General features: G+C 38.1%; 1 protein-coding gene across 4 annotated transcripts in view; it reads left to right on the top strand.

Annotated features, from left to right (window-relative positions):
- The first annotated feature begins 5,911 nt into the window (after positions 1-5,911).
- SLC25A16 (solute carrier family 25 member 16) overlaps positions 5,912-22,823 on the top strand; it is a 28,726-nt gene continuing 11,814 nt past the window's right edge. The window contains exons 1-4 of one of the 4 annotated variants that reach the window (XM_020869869.2): positions 5,912-6,177; positions 11,885-11,977; positions 16,879-17,012; positions 18,017-18,080. In XM_020869869.2, coding sequence (XP_020725528.1) covers positions 6,048-6,177; positions 11,885-11,977; positions 16,879-17,012; positions 18,017-18,080 — 421 coding nt within the window. In that variant the 5' untranslated portion in view covers positions 5,912-6,047. Of the gene's footprint in view, positions 6,178-11,884; positions 11,978-13,146; positions 13,215-16,878; positions 17,013-18,016; positions 18,081-22,823 lie in introns of those variants that run through there. The other 3 variants (XM_020869866.2, XM_020869868.2, XM_070470741.1) reach the window with 3 other exon arrangements.

The raw sequence follows: 22,823 nt of genomic DNA, 5'->3' as shown, positions 1-22,823 counted from the left end.
CATACATGACTACTGGAAAAACCAGTAGTGCTCTGGAAGAAAGTGAAAATGTTAGTCACTCAGTCGTGTCCGACTCTTTGCAACCCCATGGACTGTAGCCTGCCAGGCTCCTCTATCCAAGGGATTCTCCAGGCAAGAATACTGGAATGGGTTGCCATTCCCTTCTCCAGGGGATCTTCCTGACCCAGGAATTGAATTTGGGTCTCCTGCATTGCAGGCGATTCTTTACCAGCTGAGTTAAGAGGGGAATCCAATATACATATATTTAATAAGCACTGATAAGTACCATGAAAAAAAGCTAAATGAGAGAAAAAAGAAGACAGAAGAGACAATGAGCCTCTGTTCCTTTCTTTTCTTCCATTTTCCTCCTCCCTCCCTCTTTTCTCTCCCCTCCGCCTCTCTCTGCACAGGGGCCCTGGCCATGAGGTCAGACCCCCAGGATTCACTGCCACCTGCAGGCCACTGACCAGGCTGAAGGACCCCAAACTGGGAGGATCAGTTGTAAGGCAGGAGGGCCACATCAGTGATTCAATTTAGCAAGAAGGCAGTGAGCAGATACTCAGTGCTTGAAAGTATCCAGTCACCTTGGTCCTAGGGCAGCCCTGCTGGATCACTGCCCCTCAGGGCTCAGTGTTCTCACCTGTAAAACAGGCACAAGAGTCACTGGTTCTCCCCCTGTCTCCTCCTGTCTCCCTCTCAGGCTCCAGGAGACTTGGCTCTTGGCTCCTGACCTCAGGGCGAGCACCTAAGACTGAGTTCCTGGTGCTGCCTTGCTGAGGCCCACAGAGCATATCTTACTCCTGGAGTGATGGGCATGGGTGGGGGGAACTGCCTTAGGTTATGAAGGGGCTCCAAGCTCAGGGGAGGAGGGTATATTTATCAAATAAGCCACAGAGCTGGGCTTCCAGCCCTGGCACCCACCTTCCAGGAGTCACTGGGTCACTACCATAGTGACCTCTGCACGCTCCCCTCCCCCACACCTCAGGGAAGCAGCACAGCTTTGAAGAAAGCTTTCAAGGACTCTCAAGAGCCCCTCATCCTGCAGTTTTCCATCACCCCTGCTCCAGTGGACTGTCTGTACCCAGGAAACTCTCTTTGATAACCCCAGAGCAAGACTCCAGCCTCCATGACCTTCTCTGAGTTCCTAAGGGCAGAAGAGTTGGGAATCAAAGGAGAAGCACCCAGGACACCACTTGAGGCAAGATTAAAGGGACCAGAGAGGCTCATCAAGATTAAGGAGATCCAACCACCACTGCACACACCCTAATTTTGTCAGCAACCTCACCCTTTTGAAACTTTGTAGAAGAAGGAATGAAAACTGTTACTGCCTTGATCCTTATCACATACACTTGCCTGACTATATAATCTCTACCTAGGCTTCCATGGTGGCTCAAAAAGTAAAGGATCCTCCTGCAATGTAGGAGACCCTCGTTTGACCTCTGGGTTGGAAAGGTCCCCTGGAGAAGGGCATAGCAACCCACTCCAGTATTCTTGCCTGGAGAATCCCCATGGACAGAGGAGCCTGGTGGGCTACAGCATAGGGTCACTAAGAGTTGGACATGACTAAGCAACTGACACATATTCTCACCAGGGATGGGGGCACAGTTCTTGAGGCACTAGCCTACTATGTTCCCCCTTTACTTGGAAAAGTAATAAAGCCACTCTTTCCTTTTCCTCTTAAAAAAAGAAAAGAGAGAGAGAGAGAGAGAATGAGTTTTGGTAGGGGTGAGGGTGAAGTGGGTAATTTTAAATATTACAGTCAGGAAAAGCCTCCTTGAGAAGCTTGCTGTTCAGTCTCCCACTCATGTCCAACTCTTTGTGACACAATAGACTGCAGCACGCCAGGCCCCTCTGTTCCACACTATCTCCCAGAATTTGCCGAAGTTCATGTTCACTGCACCAGTGATGCCATCCAGCCATCTCATGCTCTGAAGCCCTCTTTTCCTTCTGCCCTCAATTTTTCCCAGCATTAGGGACTTTTCCAATGAGTTGGCTGTTTGCATCAGGCGACCAAAATACTGGAGCTTTAGCTTCAGCATCAGTCTTTCCAATTTCCCTGGTGGCTCAGGTGGTAAAGCGTCTGTCTACAATGCGGGAGACCTGGGATTGATCCCTGGGTCAGGAAGATCCCCTGGAGAAGGAAATGGCCACCCACTCCAGTACTCTTGCCTGGAAAATCCCGTGGACAAGAAGCCTGGTGGGCTACAGTCCATGGGGCCACAAAGAGTCGGACACAGCTGAACAACTTCACTTACTTACTTAGCTTCAGCATCAGTCCCTCCAATGAGTATTCGGGGTTGATTTCCTTTAAGATTGACTGGTTTATCTCCTTGCTGTCCAAGGGATTCTCAGCAGGCTTCTCCAGTACCACAATTCAAAGGCATCAATTCTTTGGAGCTCTGCCTTCTTTACGGTCCAGCTCTCACAACTATATGTGACTACTGGGAAGACCATTGCCTTGACTATATGCGTTTTTGTTGGGAGAGTGATGTCTCTGCTTTTCAACACACTGTATAGGTTTGTCATAGCTTTCCTGCCAAGAAGCAATCGTCTTCTGACTTCATGGCAGCATTCACCATCTGCAGTGATTTTAGAGCCCAAGAAGAGAAAATCCGTCACTGCTCCCACCTTTCCCCTTCTATTTGCCATGAAATAATGGGGCCAGATGTCATAATCTTAGTTTTACTAACAGTTAGTTTTAAGCTGAATTTTCCACTCTCCTCCTTCAGCCTCGTCAAGAGGTTCTTTAGTTTCTCTTCACTTTCTGCCTTTAGAGTGGTATAATCTGCATATCTGAGGTTGCTGATGTTTCTCATGCCTATCTTGTTTTGTCCCTTGTAACTCATTCAGCCGGGCATTTTTTATGATGTGCTCAGAGTATAGGTTAAATAAACAGGGTGACAACAGACAGCCCTGTCATACTTCTTTCTCAATGCTCAACAAATCAGTTCCATACAGGGTTCTAACTGTTGCTTCTTGACTGGCACATAATCTTCTCAGGAGACAGGTAAGATGGTCTGGTATTCCTATCTCTTTAAGAACTTTCCACAGTTTGTTATGACCCACCCAGTCAAAGGCTTCAGCATAGTGGATGAAACAGAGGTAGCCAAAGATGAGAAGCTGTGTACAGTCAGCAAAAACAAGACCTGGAGCTTGACAAGCTTACATATGTGTAAAATCTGATTGGAGATTGGAGGAAGTTACATGGAATATCTAGGGGTAAAGAAGTACAGGTAGAAAGAACAGTTTGTGCAAAGCCATGGGAGAAGCATGCCAGGTATTTATGAGGAATAAAGAAGCCAGTGTAACTGAAGGAAGTTCTAGGCATTGAGGTCAGAGATAGAATAGTCAACTATTATAGGAATTTCCCAAGTGATATGGGAAGTCATCAAAGGGTTTTGGGATAAGATGTGACAAGATTTGCTTCAGGTTTTAAAAAACTGATTTGATTGCCATCTTGGGAAGAGACAGTAGGAAGCAAGAGAAAGTAGGGAGATTATTTAGGAAATTAGTCAAGCTTTATGGACTGATGATGGAGTTGTGATTTAATGAAATGAGAAAAGGTTGCAGGTGTAGCATGTTTGCAAAGAAAGATGAGGAATTTAGTTTTGGATATGGCAAATAGATGGGCTTCCCTGGTGGCTCAGTTGGTAAAGAACCTGCCCGCAATGCAAGAGAGCGCCTGCAAAGCAGGAGACCTGGGCTGGATCCCTTCTCTGGCTCAGGAAGATCCCCTGGAGAAGGAAAGGGCAACACACTTCAGTATTCTGGCCTGGGAAATCCCATAGACAGAGGAGCCTGGCAGGCTACAGTCCATGGGGTCGCAAGAGTTGGACATGACTTAGTGTTAAACCACCACCAATGGCAAATAGATGCCAATTAGATAAACAAGTGGTGAAATGGGAAATATGAAGCAATACAGTTGGAGAGTGAGTGGGAAGGGCTGGAGATTGAGAGTCATCAACCTGTGAAAAGTGAAAGTTAGTCACACAGTCACGTCTGACTCTGTGATTCCATGGACCGCAGCCTCTCCCGCCCCTCTGTCCGTGGATTTCTACAGGCAAGAGTACTGGAGTGGGTTGCCATTTCCTTCTCCCGGGATCTAACCAACCCGGGGCTCAAGCCCAGGTCTCCCACATTGCAGGTGGATTCTTTACCAGCTGAACCACAAGGGAAGCCCCATCAACCTATAAATGCTATTTAAAACTCTTATGGTGGTGGGTTAGTCGCTAAGTAGTGTCCAACTCTTGCAATCCCATGGACTGTAGCCCACCAGGCTCCTGGGTTCATGGGATTTTCCAGCCAAGAATAATTTAAAACTCTAAGGTTGGGTAAGATCTCTGAGAGTTGTGTGTAGTAACATCTGTAGGTTGAGTAGTTTTAATAGAGTAGCCAGCTGAGTAGAGAAGAAATAATTGGCTATTTAAAGTCACTAGACTTGTCAGTTATCATGTGTATAAACTTTCCATCTTGGACCTGGACTCAGTTTTGGAGTTGAGGGCTGTTATGTGATAATTTAAATCTATAAAGAACATTTCATTTGAAATGGAAGTAGATGAGAAGAGATACCAGCACAGCTTACAGGACAGAAAAAATATACATGTTAGGACTAGGAACCATACAATTTTGCTAGTTATTTAATAAGAAAGCATAGATCTTTCTCTTTTTTGATATATAAAAAAATCTTATGGAAGTTTTTCTAGTACTTTTTAAAAATTTTTTTATTTTTTTTAATTAGTTGGAGGCTAATTATTTCACAATATTGTAGTGGTTTTTGTCATACATTGACATGAATCAGCCATCTAGTACTTTTTAATTGTAATACAACATACTTCACAAAAATTTTACCATTTTAACCATTTTAAAGTGTACATTTCAGTAGCATTAATTACAATCACAATGTTCTGCAGCCATCCACACTTTCAGGGCCTTTAAATTCTTCACATTAGACAGGCAAATTACAAATAATGATAGTATTTTCTGGTGGAAATTGAGTATTAGGAAGATGGGAAAAAACAAGTTTGCAATCTGAACTCTTCATTAGTGATAAACGTTGGCTAGAAGGACTTTGCAGAGGCTTATCCATAGAAAGAGAAATGGGGGACCAGTGTCAAAAATAGGAAAGTTTGGAGTAAATACTAACAAAAATCTTAATACACACTTTCTGAGAGGATAAAAGTTCAGAACAGCTTTGGTCACAGTGAATATGAATAAATTTTGGTCAACTTGGAGTTGATGAGGGATGCTCAGGAAGAGAATAATGCAGGGTAAGGGGTGGTTTAAAAAGACAGTCTATAATGCAGTGGGACCAGGGAGAAGAAACTTGGAAGTTCCTAGGAGTTTAGGAGTTGGTGGGGAATAGGGCGGAAATCCAGAGCTAAGCAGAAGGCACAGATTCAGAAAGTCCTGGCAAAGCAGAAGTATTTGTGTAATTCCTAGGGCCCCAAAGAAAGAAGATCTTGCTTTAGCAATTATTTCTTTGGCAGAGCTGATGGGAATGGAATTGAAGCTTAGCAGGGGGTTAGGGAGGCAGAAACTGACTCATTAAGAAGTTCAGAGAAGGCAGAACTGATTTGGTAAGAAAGAGTGTGCAATGTGATTACAATTTCCTAAGTTCCCGGAAGGCGTGAAGAACCAAAATTTGGTTCTGAAAAAGGTTCATTTTAGGGAGGTCAGAAGGCAGCCCGATGGACGGTTACAGAACGGGAGAGAGCTTTCTGAGGCGGCGGGTTTGGAAAGGATCTTCTCCCCTGGCCATACTTCCCTTCTTCTGTCTGTAACAGAAGAGGCCTGAAGAGCGAAGCCAGAAGTAGGGATGTGGGGTGAAGCTGGGTGAAGGGGAGGCGTCCTGCCGGGGCGACACCCCCAGCTGGCCTTGACCCAGGCCCCGCCCCTGGTACACGCCATCATCCCGCGCCGCGCGGCGCCTGTGGTATTCCGCCCCGCCCGCGCGGCGGTCGGTGCCCTGTCACTGCCTGCTCAGTCCATGGCTCGGGCTCTTGTGTTGTAAACTGACCACCAAAGCTCCCGACGCGGCCCTGGTCCTGATGGCGGCGGCGGCGGCGGCGGCGGCCCTGGCACCCGCCGAGCCACCTCCCGCGATGCCGCAGGCGGCAGGAACCGGAGGGCCCGCCGCCCGCCGAGACTTCTACTGGCTGCGCTCCTTCCTGGCTGGAGGTGGGTGTCCCCCTGGGGGACCTGGCCGGGCGCGGAGTGGCCAGGGCGGGTTCAGGGGCAGATCGGGTGTAAGCGGCCGAGATGACATTCTTGGGCTCTGGCTGCTCCAGTGCCCAGCCAGGTGTTTGCCCGACCTGCTGTAATCTCTTTCTAACAATCACTGGACTAGTGACAGCAGGAATCTGGGGAGAAACCGCCTCGAGGTTAGGCTGGGGATGTGGAAGGGTATAACCAGGCACCCATTCTTCAAGGTTGGATAGCAGAGAAAAGAGGGGAGACCTGTAAAGGACCCTAGGGTTTCAGTGAAACATGCTGGGCACTCCTTTCTTTTATAGAGACTAGGCACGATCGAGTGTAGAATTGGATTTTGCTGTTTGCTTAAAAGAAAGCAAAAAAAAAAAAAAAAAAGCAAACACTGGAAGACAGCTGTTTAAGAATGACTGGGAAATTGTGCAAAACTGTCTACAACCAAAACTGATTCCGGTGGTTCTAGCAAACTGTGCAATAGCTACTTGACATGTAGCTGGTGCAGCCCTACTGTTGGTGTGACTGTGGGGCCGGAAGTTTCATGTTATCTCTCAGAAATTTCTTCTGCTTTCCCATAAAGAGATGTTTCAGTCTCTACCCTCTCTTAATTGACTGGGTTGCCATCACTTAATTACTTAAGGCTGGGACTTTTTAAAATTCCACATTATAAGCACTTGTAGAAAGATAGGTGTACACTGCAGTAGTATTAAGAATTAGTTTGTTCTGCTGATAAAAAAAGGTCATTATTTATACAAGGAAATATTTGCCTGCTCTGTTTCTCTTACAAGCTCAGTGTACATCAGAGAACAAAGCAAAGATCCTAGAGTTTACATTGATTGGGGACTTGTGGTGAGAAAGACAATGAACAACATGAAAAAGTAAGTTGTACGGTATATTAGAATTGACGAATGAAATGGGAAGAAGTAAAAAGGATAATGGGGCAGAGAAATGGAGACGCTAACTGGTACAGTATTAAATAGGATGATTTGTGGTATGTCTCGTTGGGAGAATGACACAAGAAAACTTGAAAAGGGGAGGGAGTTTAGCAAGTTGATTTCTAAGGTGGAGCATTCCAAGGGGAGAGAAGAGCTAAAGCAAAATCTTCAAAGTCAAGGAGGGCCTTATCATTCAAAGAACAGCAGTGAGACCTGTGCAACTGGAGCCGAGTGGTATTGATGGGGAAAGGAGGTTAGAAAGTTAAAGGGGACAGGAAGTGAAGGGTCTTGCAAACCATTGTAAAAATTCTGACTTTTACTAGAGTGAAGTAAGGAGCCATTACAGGTCTGTAGCAGAGAAGTGACATGATACGGCATGTTTGCAAAAGATCACTTTGGCTGCTCTGTGGAGAATAACTGTAGGGATGTAAATATGGAAGATGGGGGCCAGGTTGGTGGTTATTGCAATAATTCAGATGTTAGATGATGGGTACTTGAATCAGGTTAGTAGCAGGGGAGGTGGTGAAAAATTAAGATAATCTGAATATGAAGAGAATAAATGGTTTTCTAACAGATTAGAGATAGGGTAAGGAAGAGAAGTCAAAGGGGACTTCTTTGGGTCTGAACACCTGAAAGGATGAAGGTGAAACAGGAAGCCTATAGTTGGAACAGCGTTCATGATGGTGGGGAAAGATCAGGAATTCAGTTTGGGGCATATTATGTTTTGTAATGTTGACACCAGAGTAGAGTCTTACGGTAACATGTAAGCCAGGTTAGCAACTAGGACTCTCATATGCTACTGATGGTAATGCAAATGGGTACAGACACTTTGGAGAAGTGTGGTTATCTATGGACATTTGTATACCCCAAGTTGATCCAGCTACGATCCAACAGTTCCACTCTGAGGTATATCCCCAACATATGTATTTATGTTCTTATCTTTGATATTCATAATATCCCTAAAGAATAAGCAACCCAAATGTCCATCAGTGTTAGAATATATAACTGAAATATGGTATTATCATAGAGTGAAATACTAATAACACTGAAAATGAGTAAATACCTTCCACACCAACAATGTGTATGAATCTCACAAGTGTAATAATGAACAGGAGGAAGCCAGATACACTCACTGCATACTGTGTGATTTTATTTGTATAAAGCTCAGAAACAGCCAAAGCTAAATCCATATTGTTGGAACTCAGAGGACATTTGGTTGTCTCTGAGAAGCAACAAATAGTGATTTGAGTATAAGAGAGGGACTTTTGGGAGACTGGTGGTGTTCCATTTTTTTTATTTGGGTGACCTTTCTGTGGATCATGGAACTAAGATCCCATGCACTGGGACTAAGAGTTCTCATGCTGCAATGAAGATCTGTGTGGGACAGCCGAATAAATAAATATTAAAAAAGGAGTACTTACCTCAGAATGTAATTGTAATGATTAAATAAAAAAGTACCTGTAAAAGCCTAGGCACAGTGCCTGCAGGTGAATCTCTTAACCTAGTAACTTGTACAAAGGAAAGCATACTTGTTTATTTAGTGATGATTAGCAATGGTCTTTGGCAAGTATGTCAAGTTTAGTTGCTTAAAATGAAGATAAAGGCTACTTCACCTAACTCAGTGGACTTTTGTAATGATTAATCAAGCCATAAAGTAATATGATGAGCAAGATATTATAAAAGAAACTACTTATTCAGCAGATTCTAAATAATTTTTATATGGTTAATTCATAATGACTGGGAAGATAACAAACTATTCTGAAACCAAATATACCCCAATGCAAATTATTTTTAGTTTATCCTCAATTTTGAGTGACCATGACTGTTATTTCCATTAGTTCAAGTAAGAGAAGCTTGATATAGAAGCTTACATGTAGGTTTAATATTTGAGTACAAATAGGCAACTTATTTCTGGATATCTCAGAATATGGATTTTAGCACCAGTTACATGCTGAGCTATTAAGTAAATGTGTGTGGATTTTAAATGATTTTGTCTTACATTTTAAAAAATGTTGTAAAGACTGCATTCATTCATTCACTGAGTAAATGGGTATTGAGTACCTATTGAATGCCAGTCCCTGAACTAGTCTCTGGGGATGTAGTAGTGAAGCGACCCATGAAGTTCCAGTACTCTTTTATCTTTCTTAACAAATATGTGATGATGAACATAATCATAGAAAAGATACCAAGGACTTTTTTGTCCACCTTTTTGTAATAGTAAAAACTCATTTGGTTGAGTGCTTGCTACATATAAGGTAGTTCATAAAAGTGTCTTAGTCTGTTCAGGCTTCTATAACAAATATACTATAGTCTGGGTAACTCATAAGAATAAACTTCTTTCTCCAAGTTCTTGAAACCAGAAAGTCCAAGGTCATGGTGCCAGCAGCTATCTGGGGAGACCCTGCTTCATCATAGCTGTCACCTTCTCACTGTGCTTTTACATGGTGCAATGGGCCAGTGATATATCTGAGGCCTCTTTTTTTTGGGGGATGGTGCTTGTGGGACCCTCGTTCCCTGACCTGGGATGGAACCTCTGCTTCTCTTAGAGGGGGCACAGAGCCTTAACCACTGGACCACCAGGGAAGTCTCTGGGGCCTCTGCTATAAGGGCATAAATCCCATTCATAAGTGTCCTAATTACCTCCTCTAATACCACCTCCCACCTCTAAATACCATCACTAGGAATTAGTTTTCAACATACAAATTTTCAGTTCAGTTCAGTTTAGTCACTCATTCGTGTCTGACTCTTTGTGACCCCATGGACTGCAGCACACCAGGCTTCCCTGTCCATCATCAACTCCCAGAACCTACTCAAACTCATGTTCATCGTGTCGGTGATGCCATCCCACCATCTCATCCTCTGTTGTTTCCTTCTCCTCCCACCCTCAATCTTTCCCAGCATCAGGGTCTTTTCAAATGAGTCAGTTCTTCACATCAGGTGGCCAAAGTATTGGAGTTTCAGCTTCAGTATCAGTCCTTCCAATGAATATTTAGGACTGATTGCCTTTAGGATTGACTGGGTGGATTTCCTTGCAGTCCCAGGGACTCTCAAGAGTCTTCTCCAATACCACAGTTCAAAAGCATCAATTCTTTGGTGCTCAGCTTGCTTTATAGTCCAACTCTCACATCCATACATGACAACTTGAAAAACCATAGCTTTGACTAGACGGACTTTGTCGCCAAAGTAATGTCTCTGCTTTTTAATATGCTGTCTAGGTTGGTCATAACTTTTCTTCCAAGGAGCAAGCGTCTTTCAATTTCATGCCTGCAGTCACCATCTGCAGTGATTTTGGAACCCCCCAAAATAAAGACTCTCACTGTTTTCATTGTTTCCCCATCTATTTGCCATGAAGTGATGGCAATGGATGCCATGATTTTAGTTTTCTGAATGTTGAGTTTTACGCCAACTTTTTCACTCTCCTCTTTCACTTTCATCAAGAGGCTCTTTAGTTCTTCTTTGCTTTCTACCATAAGGATGGTGTCATCTGCGTATCTGAGGTTATTGATATTTCTCCTGGCAATCTTGATTCTAGCTTGTGGTTCATCCAGCCCAGCATTTTGCATGATGTACTCCACATATAAGTTAGATAAGCAGGGTGACAATATACAGCCTGAATGTACTCCTTTCCCGGTTTGGAATTTCGGGGAACACAAACTGTATACAACAAAAAGTCTTTCTATATTGTCACCTTAGGAGCATGCCAAGCTAGTAGGGCTGAACTGGATTCTGATTTATGTTAAAGCCCGTGTATGTACTTTACTCTTACCCACATGTCTGCACAGTGGCCTGTGGTAGGGACAAAATATATAATTGCTGGATGACTGAATGTAGTAGTGAAGGGACCCACAGAGTTCCAGTACTCTTGCATCTTTCTTAACAAATATGCACATATTTGAACATAGTCATAGAAAAGACACCAAGGACTCTTTTGTCCACTTTTTATAATAGTAATAACTCATTTGGTTGAGTGGTTATTACATGTAAGTTACTTCACAAAAATGTCTCAGTCTGTTCAGGCTTCTGTAACAAAAGTACTAGAATCTGGGTAATTTGTAAGAGAAAAATTCTTGTACCGTAAATAGATAACTGAATTTTATGGGTAAAATTTGGTTATTTCAATGAGAAGTCATCCAGAAGAAGACGTTTCAAACAGAGTCTTGTAGCTGTGTAAATACCTCCAAGTGTTTGTCCCATCACCATTTTTAGCAAGATTCCAGTGTTCATCAGCAATTAGGGGGCAGATTTACACTCTTTAAACTTATTTTCAGGCCTGACATGCTCAATTATTAAGTTATAGAGAATGGGAGCCAATCATCTTCCTGTCTCTGCTTCTGGACAGTTCTACTTGTAGAGATCAAATGAGAATTAGAGAGTTTGCTAGCTGGTTCAGTTCAGTTCAGTTGCCCAGTCGTGTCTGACTCTTTGCAACCCCATGGACTGCAGCACGCCAGGCTTCCCTGCCTATCACCAACTCCCAGAGTTTACTCAAACTCATGTCCATTGAGTCGGTGATACCATCCAACCATCTCATTCTCTGTCTTCCCCTTCTCCTCCAGCCTTCTATCTTTCTCAGCACCAGAGTCTTCAGTGAGTCAGTTCTTCACATCAGTTCAGTTGTGTTCGAATTTATTTTTTATTAGCCAAATTTATTTATTATTTGTTTATTAGCCAAATAAGTTTAATCATGATTTCTATTTGGAAAGAAATGGTATGCCATGTCTTCCTGATCTTTTCAAATTTTGTAGGTATTGCTGGATGCTGTGCCAAAACAACAGTTGCTCCCTTGGATCGAGTAAAGGTTTTGTTACAAGCTCACAACCACCATTATAGACATTTGGGTGAGTTGACAGATACTGAAGATAAAAATGAAAATGTTGTCCATTTGCTGGCTTGGTTTCTAGTTGTGAATTATAGTGGAAAGAGGACACAAAAGGGAGTTCAAGTTTGGAGGCAAATTTACAGGGGAGGTAGCTGTTACCATTTTAATATTTTCATTTGCGATAGTGGCTATGTAGTTATCATTTTAGGGTACTAATGTACTCTGTACTAGAATCTTTGAATCATTGAAGTAAATACTACATATTTGCTTATTGAGATTAACAAATCATGTCCTTAACAGACGCATGTAACAGCTTAGCTTGATTAAAAAAAAATACAGTTAGTGATACAGATTAGGTTGTTCCTTTTTTTTTGTTTTTTTAGGTTGTTCCTTTAAACACTGAAGTGTGTGTTGTAGATACCTTAGGACAAACAGAATCCAGTGCAGTTAGTATATATTGATAAACTTGCATTGTTAAAGAAATATTAAGTCCTTAGTTGTTCTTTACAGACATAAAAATCAGCTATTATGTTTAACTTGGACACTCTAATGACATATCATTGATGGGAATAAGAATTTTTTACAGCTTTTTTGGAGGGCATTTTGATAATATGCATCAAAGTCTTGAAAAGATAGGTACTCTTTGGCTTTGCAATTCTAGTTCTAGGAAGTTGTTTTAAGGAAGTAATCAGAAATATGCCCAAAGAGGTATCTACAAGAATCAAAGTATTATTTCTGTTGGTTTAAAAAATAAGAGCCAACCAATATGTTTAATAATAGAGAATTGGTTAAGTTAAATAATAAGTATTATTTAAATAAATAAGTCCATATTATAGACTCTTTCACAATCATAAAAATTATAAAAGAATATTAACTGACTAGGAAGGGTGTTCGTAACAGTTAAATGAGAAAATATTGCAAATGATTTAATGACATTGCATTTTATCTAAGTAAATGTGTGTTTAAAGAAAATGCTAGAAGGAGAAATATGAACATTGAATGCTTAATTTTCAATGGTGAGATTATAGTTAATTTTTTTCTCTAAGCTTATTTGTAATACATATTGAACATATATTAACTTTTTAATTAGAGGGCAAAAGACTTAAAACAAAAAAATTAATGTGGACAGACACCAAGAAAAAAATTAGGTTAAGGCAACTAACTCATAACACTCCATCGCTTTTACAGTTTTATGCTTCAGTGATGTATGCGCTGCATGATCTATTCATCATTTTATAAGAAGGGTATTTAACCAAGTGAGTAGTTCAGTTATTTTAACAACTGGGTTTTTAAAACATGATTTTATTTTTATTTATTGTGGCTCATTTAATTTTCAGTAAGTAAATCTGCTCTTTAAATGGAAAGAAAAAAATTGCTAATATCTCTGTGTCCAGGAATGAATTTATTATCTTTACAGTGTACTGCTCACTCAGGTATAGAAAGAATCAGATCTTTGAAATTATTGAGAGACTATATATAAAACTGGGAAGGAAGGAAATGATTTTCTTTTGTTGTCTAAATTGAGGATGAAAGGAGTTATATTACTCAGTATCTGGTGCTGTTTAACAATGACCCAACATATGAATGTCTGAGCAGTATTGTTTTATTCCTTTAAACTTCTCCCCATGCTGATGTATGTTGTTTTGTTTCCTGATTTGTAATCATTAGGTTACATATTCACATTAGATTTCACGCTCTACAGGGCTGCATGCCATGGGTTGCAGTGTACCCTACAAGGCATTCAGAATTTGAAATAGAATTCCTGGAGTGCAGCAATGAAGAGACTGGTGTACTTTCATGTATCTTTGAAATACACAACCACCCCAAAAAAAGTATTAGTGGCTTTTTAATTTATTTGAAACATGTTGTTGGGTATTTTATTCTAGATGCCTCCCTTTTTACATGCATAAGGTAGTTTTTAAGCTTTGCTTAAATTTAAAAGCAAGCATGATTTTTCACAAAGATGAAAAAGATATGCTGTTGAATAAGACTTCCACTTTAGCTTCTTTTAAAAAGTGTATAGCATTACCTGCAAGGCATCAAAAACTACTTTTTATTTTGAATCAAAATTATTCTGACCAAATGAAAAACATGAGTTGTAATTAGAATTTCTTCTTCCCCAATTTGCAATGAGTATAAGGAAATTTTTTCCTGTGATATAGTGAAAATCTTTGACCTCCATTTAACTTTTTATAACCAATGTGATATAAAAATAGGGAGTTGAATCATAATAGGCTTATTTAAAAATCCTCTTAATTTTGTTATCTTTACATTTTATTTTTATTTTTTGAATGTATGTTTTCACAAGTTCATAATTCATAAAGTATAAAGCAAACATCTTTCTCTTTATCTCTTCTTTAGAATTAAGCATTTTTACAATTTTCTTCCATTTCTCTTCAGAGCTTATGTGTATATACACAAGCGTATGCTTATATTTTATCAAATGTTCCTTGCAATTCTAGCTTGGTAAAAATAAGAAGGATACAGAAAAGGATCTAAATAACACACAAGCTCGATATAACATAGACACAGAAGACTTTGCACCCTACAGAGAATATATATTCTTTCCAAATATGCTTATAACACATGCAAAAATTGGTTCAGTGTTATACCATAAAGAAAAATCTCAATTTCCCAAAGTAATAATAGTACAGACTGTAGGTTGAAGGAGAAGAAACAGTGTAATTATCTCCAGGGATATTTAAATGCCATTTGAAAACATTCAACATCTGGTGTTTTTTTTTTTTTTTCCCTAGCTGAGATTTTTGTGGAAAGCATATGGCTAGACTTGGTCTTTTAACAGAATTTGAGAGTCTTTGGCTTTTAACAGACGAATTTATATAATTTAGATTTCTTTTTCAATTATAGATTTATGTTTTCTGTTCATTGTGCTTTTCTTGTGTCCTCCCCAGCCACCCTCCCTTGCTCTTTGTCTCCTGGTTTCCTTTACTTGAAAGTACTTTATTTTACTTCTACTAATTATTTCTCTTTAAATATTTGTAACAAAGCGTTTTAGAGAATAATTTAATAAACATATTTGGAGCTACACAGAACTTTAGAAATAATCATTATCAGTACAGTTGAAACCTCCTCTGTACTTCTCGCTCATTGTCAGCCTTCCTGTTCCTGCTCTGTGGCCAGTGTTCTAAATTTAATTTCCCCTAAATTGTTAAAAACACATTTGAGTATCTTAATCTGAGCTTAATGTTAGTCTTTTCTTCCTGCAGGAAGGTGTTTTTGATAGAACTTAGGGGTGGTGTCTGAATATATTTAGTTTTATTATTCGTATATTTTTGAAGAACTTTATGTATTATACGTATATATATATATAAATAGAATATATAAATAGAATTCTTTTTAATAATTAGTCCACTTAGATATCTGTTTATTAAAAATGCTTTTGGGTTTATCTTTTCTTGGATGTTAATAAGTACCTACCAGTTTTAATTTCTGGGAAGAGATCAAAAGGTTTCTTGAATTCTAAACTTTGAGATCAGCCCAGTGATTTACCTTCATATTTGATAAAATTTTTGTTTGAAAAATTTGGAAAGAAACTGGAACTTCAATAGTTTAATGATATAATTTAAATAGTTTAATAATGGAATGTAGAAGTCTGTACTACAAACAGGATTCATGATTGGTATTATTGGAATAATAAACATCAATATGTCAGACCAGAACTTAGTCTTTTGTTTATCTATACTCCTAATTGAAGTATACTATTAATAAAAATTTGCCCTGAATTTAGTGGTTTTTTTTTTTTACTTTTTACTATGGAAACTTTCAAGCATACAGAAGTAGAGAGAATGATATAATGAGACCCAGGTTCCCATCACTCTGCTTCAACAATTAACAATGTATGGTCAATTCCATTTCTTATACCATTCCCTCTTCCCACTGGCATATTTTAGGTTACACTCCAGATATTATTCCATTCATAATTGTCTCAGCATACATCTCTAGACTAGAAAGGCTACTCCAAAAATAATAATAATAATTTATTAATATTATATTCATTAAATGTTCAGATTTCCATGAAAGTCTTGTCAGCTTTCTTTTTGTTTTTACAGTTTGTGTGTTTAATCAGGATTCTTATGACATCAATATGTTACAGTGTTAGAATTGGTTGATATTATTACTTGTGGCCTATAACATTTTCCTATACTTCTTTACTTTTTTCCTGTTTATTTTTGGGGAAAGAAAACTCGGTTATTTGTCCTATAGAATCCTCCATGTTCTGAATTTGGTTGATTTTGTCCCATGTTATTTTTAAAAATTAATTAATTAACTAATGAATTAACTAACCACTGGACCACCAGTGTCCCATATTATTTAGTGTCTTCTTATATCACCTGTATTTTCTGTAAAGTGATAATTAAATCTAGACTTTGGTAAGAATATATCATAGGTGGTGCTGTGTACTTGTGTAAATAGTTTTTTAATTGGTAGGTTTTTTATTTCTTTTATTAGCAGTTTCCTGCTTGAACAAACCACACATGTATCTGGGTCAGTCTAGGAAACCTTCCTTCATCCTTCTAAATAGCTAGTCATTTCCATTGCAATATCTGGACTTTGAATATAATTTCTATGACTTTTTTTTGGTTATTATAGATTTAATTAATAATTTACTATAACTTGTAGCTGTTCTTGCTGTGTTTTACATGCTTACATGCTGTGCTTAGTCACTTCGTTGTGTTCGACATGTTTACATGAGGAATGTTTGTATTATTTGGACATATGATGTATTTCAAGTAGCTTTAAGTGTTTTACAGAAATTACTATTCAAGTAATTCGTCAAGCAAAATTATATCATGAATGATGGCATAGTAATTTTTATCTGTGATTGTCATGAAAATTTGGATTTAGGTAGTTTTCTCTGTTGTAATAGTATTTTTCTTCTAAAAATCTTTCTAAAAATAGGAGTATTTTCTACATTGCGTGCTGTTCCCAAAAAGGAGGGATACCTTGGATTGTATAAAGGGAATGGTGCAATGATGATTCGAATTTTTCCCTATGGTGCAATCCAGTTTATGGCATTTGAGCAATATAAAACGGTACTTGAACTTTTATCTTTTTTTTCCTCTTTTATATCTTTGAATAGCATACTTAGTTGTCAAGGCATTTGCTTTGGCCTTTAACATTACTTTGGATGAATGGGTAAAGTAATGCCTTTTTGAAGGAATAAGACTTCTGATAATTTAAATTTTTAAATATAACTTGAGTTTGGAGTTATCTGTTCCAGAATTGTTAGTCATTTTTGACTAGATTGTTTATGTTCAGACTTACGAAGAAGAGCCAAGTGGATAATAGTAAATCCATAAAATATCAATAGCTTTTTGATGTGCTTTTTGTTTCTCAGTTGTAGGAGAGGAATATTGAGGCTTTGGATTTTCCTAATAAATAAAAGAGTGAAACCATATTGTGAAAGTCTGTTTTTAAGTGATGTTATAAGTTGACACCTTTCCCCATCTTACTCACCAAGTTTCTCTTCTCTGCCTGACTGAAAGTTCATCTTTCAAACATCTTAATGTAGAAAGGGATTAAATGCATTACATATCACAGGGTATCTTAAAATGAAAAGTAAGCAGTAGAGATTGGGAACAACATTCTAACCTAGTCAGACAGATAGAGTCAATGCTGTTATATCAAGACTTCAATAAATGCTTCATTTACATTTTATTCCTACTACTCCCATTCACACTTGAAGTATTTGTGGTCATCAGTGTGTAGTATAGTGTATTTGGCAATATTGTTTCTGTAAAAGTGCATAATCAGAGCAGATGCTACAGAGCAAATTGTTGTTGTTTAGTCGCTAAGTCGCGTCCGACTCTTTTGCGACAGAGGTTGCAACAGGGGAAATAACTGAGCTCCTTTGATGTAATGTAACACTGCTCAGCTTTACATAATTGTGCTCATTTCACTCACATTCAGTACTAATTTCCTTTTTTTAAAAAAAAGCTAGTTCTATAACCCTTTTGAAAACAGTCTTTATCATTAAACAGTGAAGTTGGCAGCATTTAAGAAATATCTCATTTAATTTGTTGCTTTTGGTTTCTAGCTAATTACTACAAAACTGGGAGTTTCTGGTCATGTGCACAGATTAATGGCTGGATCCATGGCAGGTAAGGAGTGGGTATATTTTATTTCTGCAAATTAATTTTCTATTTAAATACTTAATTTGCTTTAGGTGGTATGTGTGACGTTGATCACATAGCTCGCATTCGTTATCTTCCTATGCTTAATTATGCAAGAATCATTTATGTCCCAACTCAGAGGCTTTTACAGTAGGAGATGGTAAGGAGTAGTTTACACTTAAAACTATGTGAAACATATGTTCCCTTAGACAGATCTACTTCTGGAAATGTGTATTTTTTTCTTTCAAAAAATTTTTTAAAATTATAATGGCTGTAGTAATACATATTCCTATACAATGAAAATAGTTCCACTCCATGGAAGCAGTCATATTATTAATAGCAGTTTTTTATGTTATGCTTTTTTCCAATACTATTCTATAGGATTAGAACTTTTCTTTTACAATTATCTCAAGACTCTTTCATGTATCAGTACATAGAGCTTTCTTATTTTTGTAAATAACTGTATTGTATTTTAAGGTAAGAATGTACCACTATTAAGACCATGGGAAGGTGATATATCAAAATCTTAAATTTTTGTGGATATCACAAGGTTTGTAGGATTTTGATTTTTTTTGGACCTAGATTTATAGTGTGCAACCTGACCTGCCTTATCCATAGTTTTGCCTTATTCAATGTTTACTTAGCTCTTTTTCACTTCTGATAGGCTGACCCAAGATCAGTAAGTAGAAAAAAATAACCAGGAATGGTATTCAAAATGTTCAGCAAAACAACTGTAGAGGTGCTAAAGAAATGGACAGGTTTTGAAAGCCTCCAATTAACTTTTTCATGACCGGATCAGAAAACGGTATGTGGTGGTGGTGGAAGTTCTGGTTATAGGAGAGGACTGTCACAGGCATGATGGGGGCAGATCTTGGGAGCTGGAGCAACAGCTCTCTCAACTGGTATTTCACAATGGCATGGCAGTTCTGACATGCATTGCAGACTTTCTTTGTACTGGTCACAGACCTGAGTACTTGACTTGTAATCTTCGAGCACTTGACATGTAGTTCAAAGAACAATACTATGAAGAAAGTGCTATGATTATCTCTCATTTTTCAGGAGAATTTTAATAAAGTTTTCAAATCTTAAAATTTATCACTTCTTACACGACTTAAAAAATTTTTTGTCTCTTAAATTTTATAAGTGACTGGTCAAATTCTTTCTTTCAGGGTTGTAGGAAAGATAAAGTAGGATTATGAGTTAAATCCTGCTTTGTATTATTTGCTTTTCATGACACTTGTTTATTGAACAGCATGTTCATTTGGTGCTTTCAGCTTCGTTTTTCTGAAATGAAAGGCATCTTAATGTCAAAATTTCATTATATACTGGAAAGTAATAATAAACCAAAGGAACTTCAATTATAAATTATTCAAAAATAATTTCATTTCTGTATTTTCAGCTGTGCTAGGTCTTTGTTGCGGCGCAGCCTTTGCTCTGGCTGTGGTGTGCAGGCTCCTCACTGTGGCGGCTGCTCTTGTGGCCCGTGGGCTGCAGGACAGGAAGGCTCCTTAGCTGTGGTGCACGCATGGGCTTCCTTGCTTTGCGCATGTGCAGTCTTCCCGGACCAGGGATTGAACCCGTGTCTCTTGCATTGGCAGGTGGATTCTTTCCCCCTGAGCCACCAGGGAAGCCCCTCAATTATGTTTTAATTTTAATTTATTATTATTATTTTGGCTGTTCCAGGGTATGTTGGAGTCTTCGATCCCTGACCAGGCATGGATCCCTCACCCCCTGCAGTGGAAGTGGATAGGCTTAACCACTGGACCACCGCTGAAGTCCAGTGTGGTCTTTTAAAAAAGCATCGACATAGTCATCATAAAGCGAATCCGAGCTTAGTTGAATAACCTCAAACTTACTTTACAGCACAGTATTGTTTTTTATTTGAACAATGTAAGATGTCATAATCTTTTCTCTATTTAGGGCTTCATAATTTTATACTTTGAGTAAAGGGTAAAATATGATTATCAGAAGAATAGTTCTTACCTCCCACTTAGTCCAAGGATAAATAAACATATTTAAAATCTTCAGGAATTTTCAAGATTTATCAGAGTACAAAGTTACTAAAAATTTTCTTGCTAAATTCTAAAGTTTAAAATTACATTTAAATCATTGAGTTGCTTTTAGAAATATCAGACAACAACCCCTCCATACTCCCCCCGCAAAAAAAAAAAAAAAAAAATTGTAATTTTTAAACATCCTGGTTAAAAGATTTTTTTTTCCTTAGGAAGATTTGATTAATTGCTCAAATTCAAAAGAAACACACCATATAAAAACACGCTGAAATCAACTGGCTGAAAAATTGTAAAACTAGATCATCAGTTGAGTATTATAGTAATCATAGGCACTGCTTTTACCATTCTCTGAGGTACAGTTATGTTATGGCACTACCTCAGCCTGACATATAGTCTTACAGCTTTTAAGCTCATGCCTCCCTTTACAAATTTCTGGATGACCTAATTTTCTACAGAGTTTACTATTTTGGTCACTTTGTTAATCCATTTATTTCATGTTAAGCCACTTGAAGCCAGTAAGAAGACAATGAGAAGGCTTGTGGCGTGTAAGAGGAAAGAAGAAATAAATGGAGTCTCGAAGAGCAAATGCGAAAGGCAAGACAAAGTGATCCAGATAGGAAGCAGAAAAAAGATACAGGAGTTGTAAAAGTTTACAGAAGTTTAAAAAATAAAATGAATAGTGATGATTTGGATAAATAAATCCTAGCAAAATCTGATGTTTAACCAAATTGTGTCACCATGATCAAGCCTTAAAAAAATGGTCAGTTTTTTTATTCTTTTCTATAGTTGTTAAACTCCTTAATATGAACCATTTCAATAAACATGAAACTTGTTTATAGAAAATCTCTCTTCATTTTATTTTGTAAAAATTTCCCTTGCAAAATATTTAGCACAAGCTGCAAAAAATTAGGCCATGCTGCAAAATATGTGGTTTCTTAAATATCTGGATAATAAGATATTTGCTGTGAATTAAAGGTGGTATTACTGCCACACCTTGTCTTAGGAACATCACATTTGCACTGTATTAGTTTAGACTTAAAAGAGGCCATTTAGAAAAGTCACTGCCTGGACTGCCAGACAAGACTAGTTTGAATACCAATAGATTAAAAAAACAAGTTAAATAGTTGGGAAATGAATAGCTTGAAAACAAATAGCTCAGATGGAGAGCTTAAAATCAAATGGACTGAAATGAAGGACTGACATTTCCAACAACTGGACTGCTGGAATTCTTTTTTTTTTTTTAATATTTTTATTTATGGCTCTGCTGAGTCGTCATCACTGCAGGAGTTTTTCTCTATTGCTGCGAATAGGGGCTTCTCTTTAGTTGCAGTGGCTTCTCTTGTTATGGAGCGTGGGCTCTAGGGCCTGGGGTGAGGAGTTGTGGTGCACAGGCTTCATTGCTTCATAGCATGTGGGAATCTTCCTGGAGCAGGGATCAAACCTGTGCCTCCTGCATTCTGGCGGTTTCTTTACCACTAAGCCACCAGGGAAGCCCTGACTGCTCGAATTTCTGAACTAAAAATTTAAATGTTATTAAGTAAATATTTGAGAAAATGTAATTATAGGGAAGACAATATATGTTGTGATATGAACCAGAAAATTTAGTCTCAAATTCTACTCTGTGATATAGAAACTCTGTGGATTTGGTCAAGTCTCTGGTGTTTTACAAAACTGGAAGACTATTTTTAATTTAAAAGTAACTCAGACATCGACTATACTGCAATAAAGAAGATAAAAATAAAAACTCAGCTTGTTTATGGAATTTTTAATAAATCATATGTTGATAAAAATCTAGGACTTAATAACTAAATTAGCTTATCAAGAGATTTTATCCCTAAAACAAATTGTTTCTATTACCTTGGACATTATATTTTTATTATGTTTAAAGTGAAAGTCGCTCAGTCATATCTGACTACAGTCCATGGAATTCTCCAGGCCAGAACACTGGAGTGGGTAGCTGTTCCCTTCTCCAGGGGATCTTCCCAACACAGCGATTGAACCCAGGTCTCCCAAATTGCAGGTGGATTCTTTACCAGCTAAGCTATCATGGAAGCCCCTTATTATGTTTAGTCAATAACAGATTTATCTAAATATTATTTATTTTTCAGATTTTTTTTTTCCTGTCATGCCACAGGGTATCTTAGTTCACTGATTAGGGATTGAATCCAGGCCCTTGGCAGTGAGAGCATGGAGTCCTAACCACTGGACTACCAGGGAATTCCCCTTACTTAAATTTTAAAAAGAAGATACTGATTATGCTTTGAATTTTTTTTTAAAAGTGCCCTTCAAAAACAAAACAAACAAAAAAAGTGCCCTTATTTTATTTTTAAAAGAATTCTTTAGGTGAGTTAAGCATATCTCCATTTTAGGATTAGAAAAAATAAGTAAAAAGTCAAATGTCCTGCCTACTGCTATGGAGATAGTCAGTTTTTCTTTTCTGATATCTGACAAGTAGTAGAATTTTTAAAATACTCATGATCCACTAACACTGTACTCTTTTGGTGCTAACATTTTAACTTCACAGTGGGAAAAATTTGAAAAGATGGTTTTTAGCTGATGATATTATTATATAATTCTGTCAGTAATATTATCTTTGATTTCATTGGGTTTTCATCACTACTATATAATTTGAGGCATTACTAATAATAGGAAAGATATATATATATATATATATATATATATAAACTGATTGTTACACATTTTAAGTTTCTACTTTCTT

Source organism: Odocoileus virginianus, chromosome 7 (assembly GCF_023699985.2).
Source record: "Odocoileus virginianus isolate 20LAN1187 ecotype Illinois chromosome 7, Ovbor_1.2, whole genome shotgun sequence".
NCBI classification, from domain to species: domain Eukaryota; kingdom Metazoa; phylum Chordata; class Mammalia; order Artiodactyla; family Cervidae; genus Odocoileus; species Odocoileus virginianus.
This window is presented reverse-complemented; position numbering and strand designations above follow the sequence as displayed.